Source organism: Anarhichas minor, unplaced genomic scaffold, assembly GCF_050575085.1.
Source record: "Anarhichas minor isolate MPS153535 unplaced genomic scaffold, ASM5057508v1 ptg000054l, whole genome shotgun sequence".
In the NCBI taxonomy this organism is placed as follows: domain Eukaryota; kingdom Metazoa; phylum Chordata; class Actinopteri; order Perciformes; family Anarhichadidae; genus Anarhichas; species Anarhichas minor.
In genome coordinates, this window is record NW_027466500.1 from 4,574,382 (window position 1) to 4,595,062 (window position 20,681).

General features: G+C 40.6%; 1 protein-coding gene across 1 annotated transcript in view; it reads left to right on the plus strand.

The window, feature by feature from the left end:
• hectd2 (HECT domain containing 2) overlaps positions 1-15,377 on the plus strand; it is a 40,561-nt gene extending 25,184 nt beyond the window's left edge. The window contains exons 17-22 of the mRNA XM_076075806.1: positions 1,703-1,777; positions 4,627-4,714; positions 5,428-5,534; positions 10,004-10,119; positions 11,199-11,342; positions 12,639-15,377. Of these exons, the coding sequence (XP_075931921.1) occupies positions 1,703-1,777; positions 4,627-4,714; positions 5,428-5,534; positions 10,004-10,119; positions 11,199-11,342; positions 12,639-12,759 (651 nt within the window). The 3' untranslated portion in view covers positions 12,760-15,377. The remainder of the gene's footprint in view (positions 1-1,702; positions 1,778-4,626; positions 4,715-5,427; positions 5,535-10,003; positions 10,120-11,198; positions 11,343-12,638) is intronic.
• The last annotated feature ends 5,304 nt before the right edge of the window (positions 15,378-20,681 follow it).

A 20,681-nucleotide genomic window follows, 5' to 3' on the forward strand; every position in this document is an offset into this window, starting at 1 on the left:
CGGTGTTCTCTGTGAGTGAATTAGCTCCAAATATTGAGTTAAACCCACTATAGTTTTTTTTCCCCACAGAGTATTTGTTGAGGTAAAGTTCACATTTAACAATTTATAGATGGAACAAAGAGTTAGAAGGTTTAGTTGAATTGTTGAGTGTTTCTACAGTTCACTTCCCTCTGTTCCTCTCTCTGCACACATTTTTATTTCACATCATGTACGTTTCAGGGACACAGACACAGGCAGAGTGCTTTGCGTTTTGATTTGATAGTTAAGCAAACTGTGCATCTGAAAAAGAGGTTTGTGAACACATTTTGGATTATACTAGTCCAGTGCCCGTCTGGAACAGAAGTGCTGCTTGCATACATGCATAAATACAAAGACACAGACAGATAAACAGAGATTCCTTTCCATTATTGTAAGATGATGCTGCTACAGCGCCACTTATTGGCCAAATGGCACATCATCTGTCATGGACACTCTGACGTCATATCGTCACAATAGCAAAAAGTGTTGGCGATATGACAATTGCTGAAAATATGTGGGAGGAGTAGGAAAATAAATGTGGACACAATTCAAAATAGCAGAAAATGTTGATGCAACTGGGCATTGCTTATACAGATGGATTTGTCTGGACTCACAATACCTGGGAGACTTGCTGTTCAAAAGTTGGAGGCCGAAAAGTGAAGTTAATTGTTACAGCGCCACCATCTGGTCAAATTGTAGCATGTTGGATGCTGAGTGTCCTTAGGTCACGATACCTGTGTAAAGTCGATCAGTTGAATGCTTCTCGAGAGATGCGAAGAACGTATCCACATCAAGGCAAGCCAAGTTTAAAGACAGACAGTTGGCGGATATGTAGTTTGAAGAAAACCTTTTGCCGAACAAAAACTTGTTTTGATGCTGCAATATGTAACGATTTGAGTATTTTCTGAAAACCATGCTCTTCATGCACTTGCTAACAAAGACTCAGGTGCGTTTGCGTGAGGCATTGTAACCCCACACACCTGCTGCAGGGTCCGACAGTTCTAGTCTGCAACTTAGTGAGAATAGCTTTCTTTTACTCTTTGTCCTCACTTTGTAACAGAGGCTCACTGTGTGACAGATGGAAGTAGTATGCAACAGCAAGGGAAAGATCTTAAACTTCCTTTTGACACTCGCTCAAAGTTACTTGATCCTCAAGCTGTTTCACATCCAAAACCTTTCCCACTGGGAAAGTCAACAACACCACACACACACACACACACACACACACACACACACACACACACACACACACACACACACACACACACACACAGGATATGAAACATGAGGCCTGCAGTCGGGGGTCAGCGTGACCCATGGCAAGCATAGTACTAGAGCATTATTCATCAGATACCTTACATCAATCTGTACAACCAAGTGGAGCTTTGCTTCCTTGCTTAAGTGTGTCCTGATATTCACTATCTGAAATAGTGACAGAATTAGGTGTTACATATGAGCCCAGACCTCAGGCAATGAGCATTTCAGACAGGTCTTAGTCTGGTGTCCTGTCAGAAGAGTCTAAAAGTCTATACACTGAAAACATGAGGTGCTCTTGGATTTCTGAGAGCAGACACTTATTCTCAGGTGTTCTGGGACTGAATCTAGTAACCTGTTAATCCCATCACTGTATTTTGTTGTTCCAAAAGATTTTCCCTGATCCTGAACTGTTTTTTTTCCGTTGCAGGAGCTGGCTCATGGTTTGGGAGAACTGCTGAGCTACGAGGGGAATGTAGAGGAGGACTTCTACCTCATGTTCCAGGTATCAAGATACATTTAAAGCTTGGGTAGGAGGTTCATGATGAACGGGCCATTTGAATTTGGCAATAGCAAAAGAAAGAGTTTGTCTGCCCCATGTATTTTTACTTGATTTTAATGCATAAAAGCATAAAAATGGTCACAAGAATGTCACTTATATGAGGGAAGCCAAGAAGGAATAAAATAATCTTAATCTCTGTTGTCACCTCATCACGGTTTCAGTTTCGCATTACCAGTATGCTTGATAAACTCTTTAACGAATCATTACTAATTTGCCAGGTTTTTATTTTTATTTTATAACCACTGTTGTTAATGATTTGAGAAAAGTCGGAGTCAATCCTCATGGGACTTTGTTAAAAGTCAGGGCGCACACACACACACCACAGATGTCACAATTACAGTGTCTCGGCACGTCTGACGGTGCTGACAGACTGCTGTGACTGCTGTCACTGCTGCGTGATATTAATAAAGTTAATTCTAGACCAGAAGGTAATCTGGATCAGTCCCACTTACATCATTCAGCAGATTTATTTAATCATAAAAATGTAGGTTTTCGGTAAGCAGGAACTGTTTGGTTCCAAATATTATACTTATTCTAACAAAAACATTGATAGGATAAATTAACCAGGATTTGGCCGTCCCGAGCAATGCCGTCTTTGTGGAAGTGTATAGCACCCACCCTCCGATTCCCTCTCACGTCAACACTGTCAGCGCTGTCACCACTGATGCTGTTGTTTGCACTGTTTGCACTGTTTGCACTGTTAGCTGCGAGCCACCGGCTCAGCAGTCGCCATGTTCAGAGCCGGGTGGAGGCAATAGATATGATCTGAACTCTGTATTGATGTAAACAAGCACTGCAGGCTCAATTGACTGCAAAAAGTGCCCCAAACATGTTCAACTTCCTAGTTAGATATGTGTACTGATTATCAGCTACAGACCAGTACAGGAATGCTGACCAACTGCTCACTTTAACCGCTTGAAACTAAATACACAATGATTATCTGTGAGTTCTACGGTCACCTGTAAATAAGAGTCATTGTGTTGTTGTGACCTTAGAAAGAGCTGTTTCTATAGACATAGGGAGCGGCTCCTCTTCACGGAGTCCGACATGCTGCACCACCATGTTTCTACAGTAGCCCAGAACGGACAAACCGAACGCTGGCTCTAGATAGGGACATTCCTGTTATTGCGTACGCCTCCGTAGTTCTACGGCATGCTTGGCCCACAAGAGAAGTTTCAGTTGGTTGCAGTCTGCAACCTCACTGCTGAATCCTACACACTGGACCTTTTAAAAGTTCCTCATACTAGGTTTTACATTACATGACATCAGCATGTTTTATGACGCAGGCTTGTCCGACCAGGCTGCTCTCTGCCTCTGAGCGTAGCAACCAGATATAATGGAACATTTTATGGTGCAGCTGGGGTTATACATGAAGCTGGAACATATATGAGAAGAAACATTATGTTAAAGCTTGAATGGAGGTGTTATTTTTACCCACAGTGTAAGCTGACTGTGAGCTATATGCTGGTCACAGTCACGCCACTGTGGAACAGATAAACCCACCGACCTGCAGTGAGCTGGATCACTCTCTGTCATTTCTCTCACTCACTGTCTCCTTACTTTTTGTGTATGTTTGTTCATCAATGTGTGTCTCTTTTATATATACCCCTCTATTTTTTGCACACATATTAGTTTTGTACTGCTGTACTTGCAGGAGCCCTCACTAGATACTTTATTCCCTTTAGCTGCTCACCATAACCTTAACCTAATTATAACCCTAAACCCAGACTTTATTTACTGTATATAGCACATTGACACACATTTGGGCAAATCAAGTTATATTCAGGTTATATTTGTATAGCCCAATGTCACACATTTTCTTCAAGGAGCTTTACAATCCGTACAGTACAGAAAAAACTCTGCCCATAGATCCTCGCTGTTAAACCTATAACATGGAGAAAAAATGAGAAACCCCAGTAAGAGCAACAGTGGAGAGATCCCTCTCCCTGGACGGACAGACGTGAAATCAAGATGAACAAATTATAGATAGAAACCTACAATCAGTTTTAAATATGAAGCTAGAGCACATTTAATGCTCAAACACATCATAACTGGTTTATTTAATCCTACATTAATAATTCTGCAAAAACCAGGCATCAACCTCCGGCTCTGAAAAACTGAAGTGCCTTCGTTCCTTAAACGTGCATTCTCTCTAATGGCCAGCAGGGGGCGACTCCTCTGGTTGCAAAAAGAAGTCTGATTGTATGGAAGTCTATGAGAAAATTACCCCACTTTTCACTTGATTTATTACCTCAATAAACATTGTAAACACGAGTTTAAGGTCTCAATCGCTAGTTTCTAGTCTTCTTCAATACAGTATGATTTTAATTTAGTAAACGATGGTCCATTTAGAGTCAAATAGATGATAAAACAGGATATGCTTTGGGGCGTGGCTACGTTGTGATTGACAGGTCTCTACCACAGATGTATCCGGTCTGGGAGTTGTCTGTGTTTTCAACTTACGACTTTAACCCTTTAACAGTATGGTTTCAGTTCATTAAAGTTATTTTTAGCATTTTAGTATGTCTTGTTCAGTGTTCGGTTGTACTTAGCCCCATCCTCTCTTGTCACTTCTGGTTCAGAACTCCATATTGCTCCTGATGGTCAGGTCACCTCCCATGGTAGCCTGCTGCCATTGGTTAGTGTATTAAGGCAAATGTATATTACATCACTTTGGACAAAAGCACAATATAAATGCAGCCATTTACCATTGTTATATAATTTAAACGATAAAAGTATTCGATCAAGTTCCTAATCCCCTATGTGACATACTTTTTGTGTGTGTTTTGCAGGTCTTCCAGGAGGAAATGGGCGTGGTTAAATCCCACAACCTGAAGGCTGGAGGAGACAAAATCCCCGTCACCAAGCAGAACAGGAAGGGTGAGTCCTCACTGAGATTCTCAGCAATGAGCGTGTTCCTCAGCAATGGGAGTGTTTCTTGCTCATTGGCACACAGACCACCGGCTCCACAATGCAATCAAGAGCAGATGGTCCAAACAGATACAAAGTTCTACTGACAAACATGGTAATTGCTTAAATCTGAGACCAGCCGTACCTTTTTTCTTCTTCAAGTTTAAAATATCAACACATCTCAATACAAATGACGATCCTAAGACTATCTTCATAGCCTGTCTCTCACCCATGAAGTACTGTTCTGTGGAAAATCACCCTGAAACTACAAAAGTGAGGGGCCAAAAAATATGATTTTGAAAAGCTTCTCCCCGATGGAAATTATTCCCCCGCTTGTTCAAGACAGTGGCAGCTACCCACTCTCTTCTTGATGCCACTTTGTCTGTACAGTGTGTCCAGTACTGTGTAATCCACAGCAACTGTTTTAATCCTCCTCATGTGCTGTTTGACTGCACAGAACGCAGAAACCTACCTCAGCTCAAGAGCTTCTTTGTTCTTTTTAAGAGGACGGAGTCAAGCTGAGAACGTCAACTTTATTCCTCTCATTAAACCTCATTTTCCAGGTCCAGCTCTGTGCCCAATGTCCCTCTGTGTGTTAAACTGAAGGGCCATGACTGGAGGGTGAAAGTGTAAAGGTTTGTAATGGAATATTGAAAATCTCTCTGTTCCTTCTTTCTCCACAGAGTATGTCCAGCTCTACATCGACTTCCTGCTAAATAAATCCATCTATAAACAGTTTGCTGCCTTCTACCACGGCTTCCACAGTGTGTGTGCCTCTGACGCGCTCATGGTGAGTCCACAGTGTGTGTGTGTGTGTGTGTGTGTGTGTGTGTGTGCTTGCTGAGGGTTACTTGTTCATTAAACAAATATCACACGCAAACTTTCCATTCGTCAGTCCGTCCAGTTTCTCATTGCAGCCAAAAATGCTTCTCAGTGTATGTCAGTGGCATGCACTTGTTGACATTGCATGACATTCAATATGAAGATGCAATGGCATCCGTGTACAGTAGCAGTAGGCTCTCTTCGGGGCAGCATCACAAACAACACAGGTAACAAGTCGTGGCAAAACTGGCTTTCCACATCCTTGGAGAGAGCAGCATGAGACTGGAACCGCCTGTGTTTGAATATCACTGCCGTATTGTTGGTTATGACAGAGTTATCAGTAGATGTTTATATACTTAGTAACAATGAATTGGTTATGCGTGACACCAAGCTGCAAGTTATTTTATTTTAAACGCTGTGTCTTTGAGTCAAAGCGGAAAGTGTATTTTCCAACTGTAAACTGTCACGCTCAATACATCTTAGGCGCATTTTTGATCCTGAATGACCGGTATTGGTCTCAGAAATCTAGTATCGTTTGAGTTGAAGTCAGAATGAACAGTGATGGTCACCGACTGGAGAGGATTTGATATTCACTCCTTTACTCCCTCACATCATTTATAGTGTATCCGACTATATCAACCCTCTCTAAAACAGTGATGTTGCATCAGTCAAAAATATAAAATGTGGTGTATTCATTTTTAGGTCTGATTATTTTATCAATATCTGAAGAGACGTCATTGCATCTTTTCTAGAATAGATATTGAAATAAACCAACTCTCTCTTTGTACTGAACGGAAACACATCTGCTAAATTAATTCAGTGGACTTCATCAGTCTGGTTTAGACAAAATAAACTGTGAATATAAATTCCCTGGAACATTTGGACCATGCCGGTAATGACACATATCTGTTCCTGTTTAGCAACAGTGAGAATTTTCATTTGTTGAGACACTGTTTTCTTTTAGTAGGAAGTTACAGCACACACATTTGTGAATCTTAACCTTTACATACATTTTCCTTCATCGTGGACAAAAACATTTGGCCAAAAATGGAGCTCAGGCAGTAAACTCTGTTTGTTGTCATCCTTTGCCAAAAGTTATCTCTCCCTGATAAAAAGCTGCCCATGTTGTTGTTTATTGAACTCTGGGGGCCCTGATGAGGGTCAAAGATCCCAGAGGGACTCAAATGTACACAGTATAAAAATCCACAACATGCATCCTGTCCGCAAATATAATAATAATTCAATTGATCACATAGAGTTTTCATGTGACTTGGCTTGATTTTGTTTGTTTTTTGGTATTTTTTGGGGATCTATAATCTCTTTAAAGTCTATAAATAAGATTTATTGCAATCAGTGTGTTAAATACAGAGAGTCTCAGGAGGTCCTAGACCCCTTGATTGACACTTGAGACCCCCTGAAAGCCTCAACAGGTATATAATATATATATATATATTTGTCACTTACAATTGTCACTAACATGTATCTTAAGAGCTTACTATGTCCAGCAAGATTCATTATTAAAATTGCAAAACAATTATTTATAAATATGTATAAAGTAAAATTGTGTGTGCTGTGTGGATTTTGTTGCAGAGCATCGTTGTTGTGTAGTTGGTTTGTTAGTTAGTGGGTGTGTGAGTGGCCTTATTGTTAACACTATTACGATGTATATATTTATTTATTATTTATTGCTTCCTTTTTATAAATTTGCTTTTTATTTGACTTGTAGTAGCACCTTTAAAGAATACCTACATTATTTATATGTAAGTTAAATGTTAGTATTATTGGTAGTGTGAGGAATTTAAGTTTAAAAGCGCTCCTAGCGATGGATATTATGTGTTACAATATGTTTACTTGTAGAAGGTTTAAACTAAAAGGAGAGTTACTGAAGTTATTGTGCACTGTGAGAGAAGCCAGAGAATTTATGACGCTGCCATAAAAGGTAATACAAATCAGAGAGAGGGGGATGTTAATGAAGAGTTTCTGAGCACAGCCTTCAAGAAGGGGGGAGGAATTGGTCAAGGAAGTGGCCGACTGAAGTCCGAAGGGTTCAGCCAATCACTGAGCTGATCGATGGGCTAAGGAATGTGTAATATGAGACATTTCAGAGACTTTGGAGGGACAAAGATACTGTGAATCCCCAGAGATGATCAGACCTCCTCTGGACTATGGGGCAGATATACCAGTCTGTCGTGTGGTGCAGATTGGGCCTCTATTTCATGAAATATATATATTTGTTTTGTAATTCATAGTGTGATTCAGTTTTAGCTTCTGTTAATTATTAAATACTTTTGATTTAAACTTCAACCAGCTGATTCGGCCTTATCTTGCTGACGGATCAGGAGCAAAGAGGGGGGGGGGCTTTTTCATAACATTTTGAACATAACAGTAGTCGTGGTGAAATTGACTTTAACACAACAAAGACTGCTAAAAAAAGACCAGAGACATCTTTTGGGTCCTGGCCCACATAGTTTATACTTGAAGGTCGAACAGTCAAGTTGGCGGTGATCTATGCACGACTGTGTGCACGTTGTTTTTAACAGGTCACACCTCCGATCTGCTCGGCAGCAGAGGGAACACAGTGAAATAAAGGCAGACTGCAGATAAGACGGAAAAATTGGCAGTTTGACACAATCCATCAGCTGAGAGCCGGAATCTGGGTCAGAGAAGGGACAGCCTGATCTGAACTGCTGAGACTAAAACAGAGAGGACAAGTCTCACTCGCAGCTGTGCAGATAATAACTAACCTGCTTTGACCTGCCTTCTCTTCCCCCCACACTTTGGAAAGACAACTTTCCTGAGTCCTGTTTGCATTTGAAGTTGATCATTAATTTGAAGACATTGAAGCTAACATTGAGGTTCAAAATAAATCAATGTAAATATACGCACATCACTCTCAACTTTAAGTAGCTACCTTTTTATATTTGCATGACATCATTTATGTGTGTGTGTGTGTGTGTGTGTGTGTGTGTGTGTGTGTGTGTGTGTGTGCACACTGCTCTTTGGCTTACATGTCACTGTTGTTTTATTTTTTGTTTCTGGATGTCTCTTCAGTTTGCATCCGATCATTCTGTCATGTCCACATGGTCTGACAGGATGTGATGAGGCATGCCTGTCGTTTATTCGTGGGTGTGGTTGTGACACACAGCTGTGGATTCTTTGGCTGTCAGATCTAATGATCTTGGTCAGGCAGCAACACCAAGGTCATACTGGGTGTTAGGTGCGTCTGTCTTCTGGTTTTCCACAAAAGAATGCTTCATGGGTGAGAGACTACTGTAATACGGGATACTAGACGGGCCCTGAAGATGGTCTCAGGTCCAGCTCATTTCCTTCACTGTGAGTTTGAACTTCCAGAAGATACAAAGTTTTCCGATGTAAAATGAACCATCTTTGAAGATGTGTTGGTATTTTAAACGTTAAAATGGTGAAAGGTGCAGCTGGTCTCAGATATTTCATCTCTCAGTTCTGTCAGAGCAACTACTGAACTTGTGAATATACTATATGTACCACTAAATAGCACTATATAATCATCAGTGTATTTTACATGTGTTATTTGCTGTTAGAAACGTGTCCAATCTATGTTTATACTTAGCTGATTCCTCCTGTGTGCAGATGTCCCCACCAAGTTAGACATTAGGTTGTAAATTGTGTGGCTAACAAAATCTATAATGCACTTTCAGTTCTGGTTGTAAATAAAAAACAAATGTCACTCTTGGAAACCCCTATGAAGATGACTTTTTGACAGTGTGGCACATTTTATATTATCAGCTGCTCTGATGAAGCAGAACTTCCTGTTGCCTCGGCTGATTTACCGGCTGTGTCGCTCTTGCATGATATTTTCTTACACCGCTCGATTGTTGCTTCAGACTGCGGTCGTGTTTCAGAGGAAATTCTGCTCTATAGTCTGACGTTGCATCCGTCCAGCTGATTTAATAACATGCTCCAGCTAAGGACGCACACTGCGTCATACTACACTATAACACATGCACTTATTTTATGTTATTTTACACAACATTGCATTATTTCATGTTGCATTGTTTTTGTATGGAACATTAAGTTGTTTTCTGTAATGTTATGTTCCGTAAATTTTTCTGTTGTGTCATTTTACGTTGTCTAATTATTCTTACATGAGATAATGACAACACTTACGAACACACGTTTGAAGATGTGTGTGGTCCCAGCAAGGGGCGCAGGAAGTAGGGGTTAGGATGTGGGGAAAGGGCCCCTCCACTTTACACACCTGGCCCTCGTCACAATGTTTGTTATTGCAGTAGTAGACTTTATTTATTGGTTTTAATGACATGTGAAAAGGCTTTTGAGGTGTTTGCTGTTGTTGTACATTTTGAAAATCTTTGGTCTAAGTTGAATTGTACACCCAATCTGTATTCACACACATTCTGTCAGTAGGGTGTATTTATTATTTTTCTCTTGTTCTTGCAGTTGCTGCGGCCGGAGGAGGTGGAGATGTTGGTGTGCGGGAGTCCAGAGCTCGACATGAGCGCTCTGCAGAAAGCCGCTCAGTATGAAGGATACAGCAAGACCGAGACCACCGTACGGTAAGAGGCCTGTACTTCCTATTAATGACGGCAGCCAGCTCACAACTCACTCACTGCTCGTAGAGTGAGTCAAACCACCTCACACCTCCTTTCAATAGACTCCAATACACACATTTACAAAACATTTTCTTCTATTGGACAGACTGATCCCACTGTGTGGTACAGGTTAAGTCACTGTCTAACAGATGTTTGGTAGTGAGGACAGTCTGTTTATTAATTTGTTTTAAACATTTTTCTTGAATTCAATTAGTGCAATTACAAACAAGAGGTCACCACTCCAGAAAAAGAAATACAGTTTTTGAAGTGTTCAGAAAGGTGGCCCAGGTATCATGAATCTGAGCTAATTTCATATAAACAAAGTATGCAAATCAAAAATATTGGTGATACTCGGCTCCACTGTCTTGCATTGCTGCTTGAGACTGGAAAAAAATAATTGTGGCCCGTTTGATTTTTCTACTCAAGTAAAAGTCAGTGATGGATGACTAATGTTTAGCCTTTGGTTTAAGCTGCAAATGTTTGCATGCAAGGCATTCACTTTGTAGCAGGAAATAGCTCTCTCTCTCTCTCTCTCTCTCTCTCGCTATTACAAACACACGCACACACATAGAGATGTGCTTTTGTTTCATGCAGTATGGGAGGAAGACGAGCCAACACTTGTCAGCCTCAGATAATGTTAATCAGCACGGTGCTGAAAGCTAACAACAAGCAGCTGCAGACTCGTTGCACAATGTCAATACTGTGTGTGTGTGTGTGTGTGTGTGTGTGTGTTTGTGTCTGTCTGTCTGTCTGTCTGTCTGTCTGTCTGTCTGTCTGTCTGTCTGTCTGTCTGTTTGTTTGTTTCTGATCCTATCATTTGTAAAACTATTTGCATGCAAACATCCTGGTTGTGGAAAGGTTTTCCTTGTTCACAGTACAATCTTCCATTTTACTGTTTACAAAAAGCACATTTGTTTTGAAATGAGAAACTCCAGCTCCAGGTCACACTGGAGGTCAAAACGCCATGTGCCTGCAGCTCTCACCCAGGTCACACTGAGGCCTCCTATCAGCTAATGCAATGCACATTTTGTGTGTTGCATCAGGTGTTTCTGGGATGTGGTGTTGTCCTTCCCTCTGGAGCTACAGAAGAAGCTCCTCCACTTCGCCACAGGAAGTGACCGCGTTCCCGTCGGAGGAATGGCCGACTTAAACTTCAAAATCTCCAAGATCGACGTTCCAACGGACTGGTATGGTTCCAGAAGTTTAGACCACAACTCAGTTTTGTCACTGACAACTTTGAATGTACATTAAAAGAATCTGTTAACACAGTGGCCCTGAAAGATACTGGAAATATATCTCTTACTTTCATATACACTGAACACAACTGTTTTTGTCATAAATACTTTCACACAGAACATGAATATTACGCGGTTAAAATCAATGTACTATTTTTCCTTAGCGAGGGCTATTTTTCCGAGCTTTCACACTGCCAATAAAGGCATCAACCAATCACGTTGTGTGGAAAGGACATATTCAGCATATACACTATAGTGTACCACAGCACAGAGGCTCGGTAGTCAGTCACAAGCTGACCAACTTTATTACTCCTTTAAACCTTGACAGAGGCAGCGCAGTTCAGATCCACCCCCTCCGTTCTTACCTTTCACAATAAAAGCCCTAGACCTATACACTGCGTTCCTCGAAGCATTTTGATAAAAGAAAACTCAATAAAATAACTTATAGTTGCTTAGGCTATACAACAACAACCCTCAGACTGTCAGACGCTGCTCTGGGTCAATAGGAACCCGGTAGTTTGTCCTCTGCCTGCATTCATCTATTTAAAGCTTTTATTGAAAAGGGGTATTACGATTTCCGCAAATTTGCGTCGCTTCCAGTATGAATAGTTTTATTCACATGCAAGTATTTCACGTTTTTGTGTTGCTTGTATTTGTCACGCCCCCTGTGTGTTAAAGGCCTTTACACATAACTTTTAATATCATACACCTTTGGACGACAGAATGTGACAAAAAGTCATGACAAACCTTCCAGGACTCAAATACCTTTCTGTCTCCTCCCTTTGATTGTATTATCTGAAATCAAACTGAAGCAGATATCTGTGTGTTGCCTGTGTTGCCTCACAGGTATCTGCAGATATGTTTTGACACGTCAACTGTTCTCTTTCTTCTCTGTGGATTGTACTGAAGTGATTGTTATCACAAACTGCAGGAGTTAAAATCCACCGTCGAACTTTAACAGCAAATTCCCTGAATCTGGGTCAGGGAAGGGGCTAGCGGCCCCACCGTATTTCTTTTATGCCCACCCACACACACACACATGTTTGTCTTTCTATCCCTATGAGGACCATCATGTACATAATGCATTCCGTAGCCCCTAAACCATCACAAACGTCTTACTTTGACCAGGCTTTCTTTTTTTTATTACTGACTTGTGGTTAAAATAACTTTGAGGTTGAGGTTTCAACATACATCAAAGTTATGATTTTAATAACTAATTTCCCTCTCCGTCTGTTTTTCTCTCTGCAGGTTGCCGATCTCTCACACCTGTTTTAATCAGATCTGTTTGCCTCCTTATCGAACCAGGAAGGAGCTCAAGCACAAACTCACCATCGCCATCTCCAACGCTGAAGGCTTCGGCCTGGAGTGACCAGCCTGTACACACACACACATGCACACGCACACTAACACATACACAAACACAGGTAGACTATTAGCGACGTTAGCTATCTGTCACAACTACCACAACACACACATTATGCGGTTGTGGATTAGACTTTGGAGAAAACTGGATTGTCAACAAATGAGTTCTGATGTCAAAAAATAATGACTGAAATAGTGTTTGTATTGTTATTTTGTTGGACTCGTCAATTTGCTAATGTTGTGCTTTGTTAATTTGCATCAGAATCGGTGGGAGCTTCTCCCTGCAACAGCTACAGAGAAACACTAGAAATCCTTTTATTTGCACATGGACTGTGTTGGCTCTAATTTAAGACAACACTGATTGAAGACAATGATATTTTAGATTTTCACACGTCAGTAATGTTATTTAAAAGAACATGTCAGCCTCCCAGAAACCTAACTGGTCAAGTCATAGTTACAGTTTCATTAATTAAGTTTTAAATATTTCTGGTCCCATACCATTGAAAACATAATCATATGCTCTAGAAACCTTGTGTCAACAGAACGGTAAACTTCTCTTGAATTGTAATAGGATGCTGATTTGCTCAGGTAATTCTTTTTTGGGTATTCTCCCACCATTGGCATTTACTTTTGTGACACTCTGGTCAATGAGCCTCTATTTTATGGTCCAGAGTAAACTGAGAGAACATCTCCATTAAGCCGGCTAAATTGATTTGAACAGAAAATCCGGCTTCAAAAGACAAAATACTCAAAGGACATGGATTCAATGATTGTGGGGTAAAGAATTAAAAGGGAAGGAAGTATTTTTATGACACAGCAATGAGTAAAGAAAATGATTCTGGAGGTCACTCAAAGATTTGCGATGTATGGTTTTAATATTTCCTGTGATGTGTTTATTCTGACTTCACTGCTTTGGTGACTTTTCAAATATATGAAGGCATAGGAAATATGTTTCATATCATTTAGCTTTGTTTGCAGCACACTGTCAGGATATAAAGCTTTGCTGGGAGAACAATGCTATTGTTTTTCATGAGATATAGATTGTCTTTTGAAGTTTTGTTATTGTTGTTTTTTTGACATTGCTGCCTGTTCTATTGAACAAAAGGCTGCAGCAGAAATGTTTTCATTTAGTTTTAAATGTTGTAATATTATGATACTGTTGATCCAGAACTGTTGATTGACAACTCTGTGTTTATTTCACTTCTCTTATGTTGTTCTGTTGTTTCGTGGCTCTAACCAGGCTGAGAGATGACCAGCAAACTGCAGCCAGAAGCTGGTAGATGTTGACTGCTAGTTGAGTATCGTACAGAGGATGAAGCAGGATGGAAAAAGAAGCCATCTTCTGTGTGTCCTGTTCTGTTATTAGCATGTACTGTAGGTGAATAGTCAGACTGGTTATTTGAGTATTGAGATGTTTCAGTGATTGTGGCCAAGTACTTACTGGTTATTACAGCAGACTACAATCACGGTCCTGCAAAGCAACTTCAGTTAAGCACCTATTTCTGGTGTTCAGTGCTCTGAACCAAACCAGGTTTCTCGTTTACATGACATTTCAAAAATAAGCTGATAGGAGAAAGCGGACTGTAACATGGTATTAAGTGCCGATAAACAAGTTTAATGTGAAATAGCTTCAGTGGCTTACACAGCATTGGACGTCATCAAAAACTTTGATGGAATCGTTAAGTAAAGCACTGAGGATCTGCTTCTATTGGATAATTTGTGCTTGACAAAATGCATCGAAGATCCGATTAAATGGAGACCACAAGTGCAGCTTTCTTTAACTTGTTTGGCTTTCGTGCCCCTTGTCTGGAGCTGAGCAGTGCTGGTTGTAAACACTACGTATGGTTGCCATGCAAGATGTCTAAAGTCCTAACGACTAACTGACAAAAGAGCCCAGAAGTTACCAAGCAACAGTCGAGCAGCTCACATCAGTCTAATGTGGGTCCCTCCTTATACAACAGTGGATCCTTTATATTAAGTTCAGTGCAACAGCAGGAGGGGGTTCGAGAAGGACCTCATACCACATTCGCACCACGCCGGACTTATTGTAGAAACGAGCAGCTGATTGGGAGAAAATGCCAGCATCCTTGTGCTGAATACTAAAAGGACACATTTTTTGGCCTTTAAATGGGAAGGAACGCATTCTTGGTCAAGCGAGAAAAGTTGTTTTTCGAGATGTTAATCTGACCCAGGTCTGTTGTTTGTAAATGGGACCAAACTGTGTCAGGTTATACAGTGGGATGGCGGTTTGAGAATAGTTCAAACTGATCCAAAGAATTTGTTGAGATGTAATTATTTTCACTTGTCAGATGTTTGTAAGCACGTCAAAAGTAGAGAAAGGTCATGTATTTCTGATGGTTTTTTTGTTTAATTAATTATTATTATTTAACAAATATAAACCTTCCGGTTTATCAGTATCTGTTCAATGTTGTGTACATTTAGTTCTGTTAGGTTTTACCACAAGTCACAGCAGTTTGTAATGCCTCTCTCTCCTTAGTGAATGGCCATACTGTACATATGCTTCTCTGTTGCCCACGTCTCATATAATGTCTGTATATAGTGCAGCATTTCCACAAGTATGTACAGTAAAAAGTGGACGAGGGGTCATCACTCTCTTCGAAAAGATTTGCGGACTATGCTTGTTTTTGTTAGGGACACCTCCCTGTGAATTCATACACATCCTCACATTCACACTGGGAACTGCACAGAACAACCAGTCCTCTTGTCACTGGGCAGTTGAATGGTAATGGTTCAGACTTAAGTTGGAATAGGTTATATACATAGTGCATCCACTTGTTTTTGCATTTTATGTTCAATTTCCCCTCATCAGCAAAAACAGGATATTAGAATAATTTGCTATTTTAAAAGAAAGCAAAAAACTGAAATATCACTTTGACACAAGTATTCAGACCCTTTTCCACTTGAAATTTAGCTCAGGTACTTCCAATTTCTACACCTTGATTGGAGTCCACCTGTGGTAAATTCAACTGATTGGACATGATTTTGAAAGGCACACACCTGGCTATATAAGGTCTCACAACTGACACATCAGAGCAGAAACCAAGCCATTAGATGGACGCTATTACTGGCAGAACTCAGAGACGGGGTTTTGTTGTGTCACAGCCCTGGGGAAGCCTACAAAAATAATGTCTGCTGCATTAGAAGTTCCTGAGAGCACAGCGGCCCCCATAATTCTTAAATGGTAGAAGTTTGGAACACGACCTAGAGTTTGAAGACGCCTTTTGCAAAAAAGCATCCAACCGTCATGTCTGGAGGAAACCAGACACCGCTCATCACCTGCATAAGAGATCGTTTTCACAGCAGCCATTTTGAAATTAAATAGATCACAAGTGTTGCCAATGATAATAATTAAGGTTCCAGTCCTTCAGGTCGAACAGAGTCAGGGTGCAGGGTTATTGTGCATGTTGGCTCGCTGGAAAGGCACTGCTACATTAAAGGGAACAGAACCCTGTGTTTATCTGCTGTTTCATGTCATTATAGCTGCAGTGAAAATGGTCTTTACCAATCCAACCGTGAAGCATGGTGGTGGCTGCAGCATCCTGCTATTTGGGTGTTTTTCAGCAGTCAGAGTTGAGGGAAAGCTGAAATGAGCAAAGTACACAGATATCGTTCGCTAGCAACCTGGTACGGCAACCACATGTCACTCAAAGCGGTCACGCCCTCAATTATGTCTAACTTATATGTCTTATCTTAGATAAGTTAAAAAAAACAGTCTGTACCAGGCTGTAAATGTTCATCTCTGCTTTAAAGTTTGGGCATTTTAACACATGTTTTACTCGCTTTTGAAGCCAGCCTCAAGTGGCCAATCGAAGAACTGCACCTGTTTTTTGCACTTCCATGTTGGCTTCATTTCTTAGTGCCGGAGGTTGCCGCTTAACACAATTATCACTCCTCTCTTTTGATGTTAACACCAGTTAATGCTCAATGCTTTTATCAGGCTCTTTTTTCCTCTGTCTCTCTTTGGTGGTGAGGTGGCCTACTTTGATGCCGGGAACAAGGGATCTTATCGTTTATTAAACAAACAGAAATATGTAGGCCATGGTCAGCGCCGCTTGGTCACTCAGTAACCTGCCAACAGTCCACCATTATCTTTTTTTAATAGGAGAGCAGTCTGGCTGGCTGACTAAGCAAATTTGATCCTATTAATTTTTCTAAAATAATCACACTATTGCACCACGTGACCTGACAATGACCTTAAAATGATCTGTCACTTTTATAATTGTGTACACATAACAGGAGCATCGGGGGGGGGGGGAGTGGAGGTGGTACTGTAGTCATTGGTGGTTTGTTATTAACAGTCAATACATGCCCACAAACTCACTTTCACTTAAGTCAAAGTCTCTTGTTTTGTTTGTGTTCTGTGTCCTCTGACCTATATTGTGGATTCTGTGGATGACAGCATACTGAAATCTTCCACCTCCATGACACCTAGTGTGTCATTGTTTTGAAGCTAAGGTTACTGACCAAAACTCCTGCTGGCTCTGACATGTTTTCTTTTACTTGGTTTGGTTTAGTTTCTTTTGCTCGACTACTCTGCCACTGTCTTTCTCTTTTTCAACACTAAAACAAATCTTTCAACAGATGCCAATCGCCTGGAAACATTTAAAGCAGAAGACAGAACAAGAGCCAATTATCCTTTCCCACAATTCTTTTTCTCCTCCTTCACTCCACCTAAACCGCCTTCCTGGCCACTAAACACTCTTTCACTGTAGGGGATACCAGTATATTTTATATGTCCATCTGATGCTAACGAAAAGTCATGTGACCATTTCCATGCTTGCAAACAGCATTAAAAGGTGCACAATTGCAAGATTAAGAGCGTTTCGATTGCCTCTCAACAGCTCTCAACATGGCGACGCTAGCCGGCAGCTCATAGCTAACTTTGCTAACAGCGCTAACATGCTGACAGAGCTAACAATGTTTATTTGAGCTGGAACCGGACGGTGGGCGCTATGTGCTTTCATGATGACGTTCGGGACGCTGTTATGAGAGCAGTGCAGAGCAGCGCCGTGAGCTAACCAGTGATGCACGCTTACATGCACTGACCTACACTAAAAGCACAGCCCACCTGGCTACGTCAACAAAGCAAGGAGAAGTTCTGATAACAACACACACAGAGGGAGAGCAACTTCATTATCTGCTCAGGTAGACATTACTGCACTTCATCTTTACATAGCTAAACGTTTTTTTGCTGCTATATTAATGCTCTGAATATTAAATACAGCTCCTGATATGCCTAACATCCAGCTCTAAACATGACCTGACATGACTTGAAAAAGAAAAGATTTTTTTATAATTAGAAAATTGACATTTATAACAATTTATTGTTCTACCTGTCAGCCAGTCCTATTGTCCTGTGTAACACACCTCATACCTGATAATCAGGTAAAACAGGCAGGTAGGGAGAGACGATAGAGGTTATTGAAACCATAACAATTCTTCCTCATGATGATTCAGAATAACCTTTACTGTTCTTTAAAGGTAACCTGACTTGTGTCAGATCTTCATATGTCATTGCTTTAGACAGCAATGGATTATTTATAAACTCAATTTCGGTCATTGAATTTATTAAAACAGAGGTCACCAAACGTTTTGAGAGCTACTGTACCTGAGGTTAGAGAGTAATATGGAGGGCTACTTTTTTCATATAATACACATTTGTCAGTTTACCTTTTAAATAATGAATATTATGCATTTAATAGGCTACATACATTATAACACTGATGTGTTCGCTGATATGTTCACAAATGCAACGGATGTTGTTGTAAATTGAGTGATCAAAGTTTTAACTTGATTTGTGATACTGATTATAGGGACGAACACTGGAAATTGATCTTATTCCCATCTTTAAATAAAAGGATCATATCGCAAATTCCGGGTTGCACAAAAATCTTTTGGTCTCGCGCAAAGGGACAATGGTTTTGACCTAAAAAGGAAGCATGTTTCCTTCCAGGGCCCATATTAAATGGTGATCCTGTTGTCTGTAAAGTTAAAGTTGTCTGTGGTTGAATCATCGTGCAGGCTGCTGTCCTCAGTCGACCCCTGAGGCTGCTCTCTTCATTCTTGGCTCCATAAAGCAGATGTGTCGGCCAAAATAAATGAAACTGACTGTGAGTCAGTTTACTCGTGTTTACTTCACTCTTTTAAACACACACACATCCACAGCAACATCGCTGTACTTGTTTCTATCTTTGTGAGGACACCCTTTGACATAATGCATTCCCTATCCCCTTAACCATCACAACTAATTGCCTAAATCTAACACTTACCTCAACCCTAACCTAAACCTATAATTCTAACCTGAACCTTAATTAAAGTATGAAACTTCAAGCAGACCTTTCACTGGCTAAAATGTCCTCACTTTCCAAAAATGTTTTCACTCTGAAGGTCTAAAACTCAAATTGGTCCACAGAAAGATAGATACACAAGTATTACACACACAACACACAAAGACAGCCCTACAAGCTCTTGTTGTTTCTGTTCCAGATGTAAAGAAGCAGTCTTTGTGTGCAGCAGACTCTGAGCCAGTCGGCGGTCTGGAGGAGTTTCAGAGCTTGACTTGGCAGATTAATAGACTTTAACAACCTGGTTTGGGTGAGAGAACAAACTTGGCACAGAGCGAGAACGGTTACTCAAGCAGCTTTTTTAGCTTCGTCATAGCTTCCTCATCACACCAAGGGGAGAGTAATGCAAATGTCTGCTCTGTTCCTCCACTCTTTTCCATATTGAGTCATGCTAACATTGGCTACAGTGCTCAGCACTTTGCCCGGGCTCTCGTTATGTTGCCGTGCTACATTTAACACCGTCAAGAAAATAATCCCCTCTTTGAACAGATCTCTGCCACTGATGCCAAATGCCTGGAAGCATTTGAAGCAGACGACAGAGCTTAATTATCCTTTTGCCCAAAATTCTCTTTCTCCTCATTTGCTCCACCCAAACTCCCTTCCTGTCCGCCACATACTCTCTCTCTCTGTCCATTAGTGGATACCAGTATCTTAATCATGTCCATCTGATGCCAGTGAAATGTCATCTAACCCTTTCACTGCTTGTAAACAACATTAAACGTATCCAGCCAAGTATCCAGCACTAAACATAACCTGTCCTGCAGTGGTGTTCCAGGCTCTTTAGTGGCAGGGGGGGGGGGTGTAATGAAAAAGTCCCACGTCTGCATGCAGCATAAGGGGCAGCCTTTCACCTCCTCCAACCCTCTTCTCATAATAACCTTCCTACGTCCTCAAAACGTTTCTCCTTGGTCCATACAACCTGCATTTGCAGTCATGAGTTATAAAAAAAAGCTCATACTTCCTAACAGCAGGGCAAAAATATGCAATATTTTCATGTTTTCTTATTTAAATGCATTATAGTGCAAACACTGTTGCTGTAACGCAATAACACTTTACAACAAGAGATTTGGTTTCATCAAACTGCATCATCCAATAACATCATGACTTTTGATTTCTTAGAATATGAACAATACGATTTTCCAGAGAAGCCAATTCCTAATTTTTGTTTGTTGTAATCGTACTACAGTGATTGAATCCGATATTTCAGAGTGATGACTCTAAAGATGTGAATGGCTGAGAGCATATTTATTAACCACCACACTCTCCGATCTATATTCAACTTCAACAAGCCCTTACGCACTTTAGCTGCTGCACTTGCACGAAAAAAAGGAACAGCAGGTAGAAGTCTGTACACCTGAGACAGACCTATATAACCTATTTACTTTGTATTGCTTTGCTTGCTTCATATTCACATTGCTATGCATGTAGGAAAGATAATAAGCATCCAGTCTTGGACTTGACTCAAATATATATTAAAAATGCAGCGATGAATATCAAAAGCCTAAACTGATCCAGCACATAATGCAGGATAAAAGGGCACAATGGAAAGCCATTTAGATGGAAT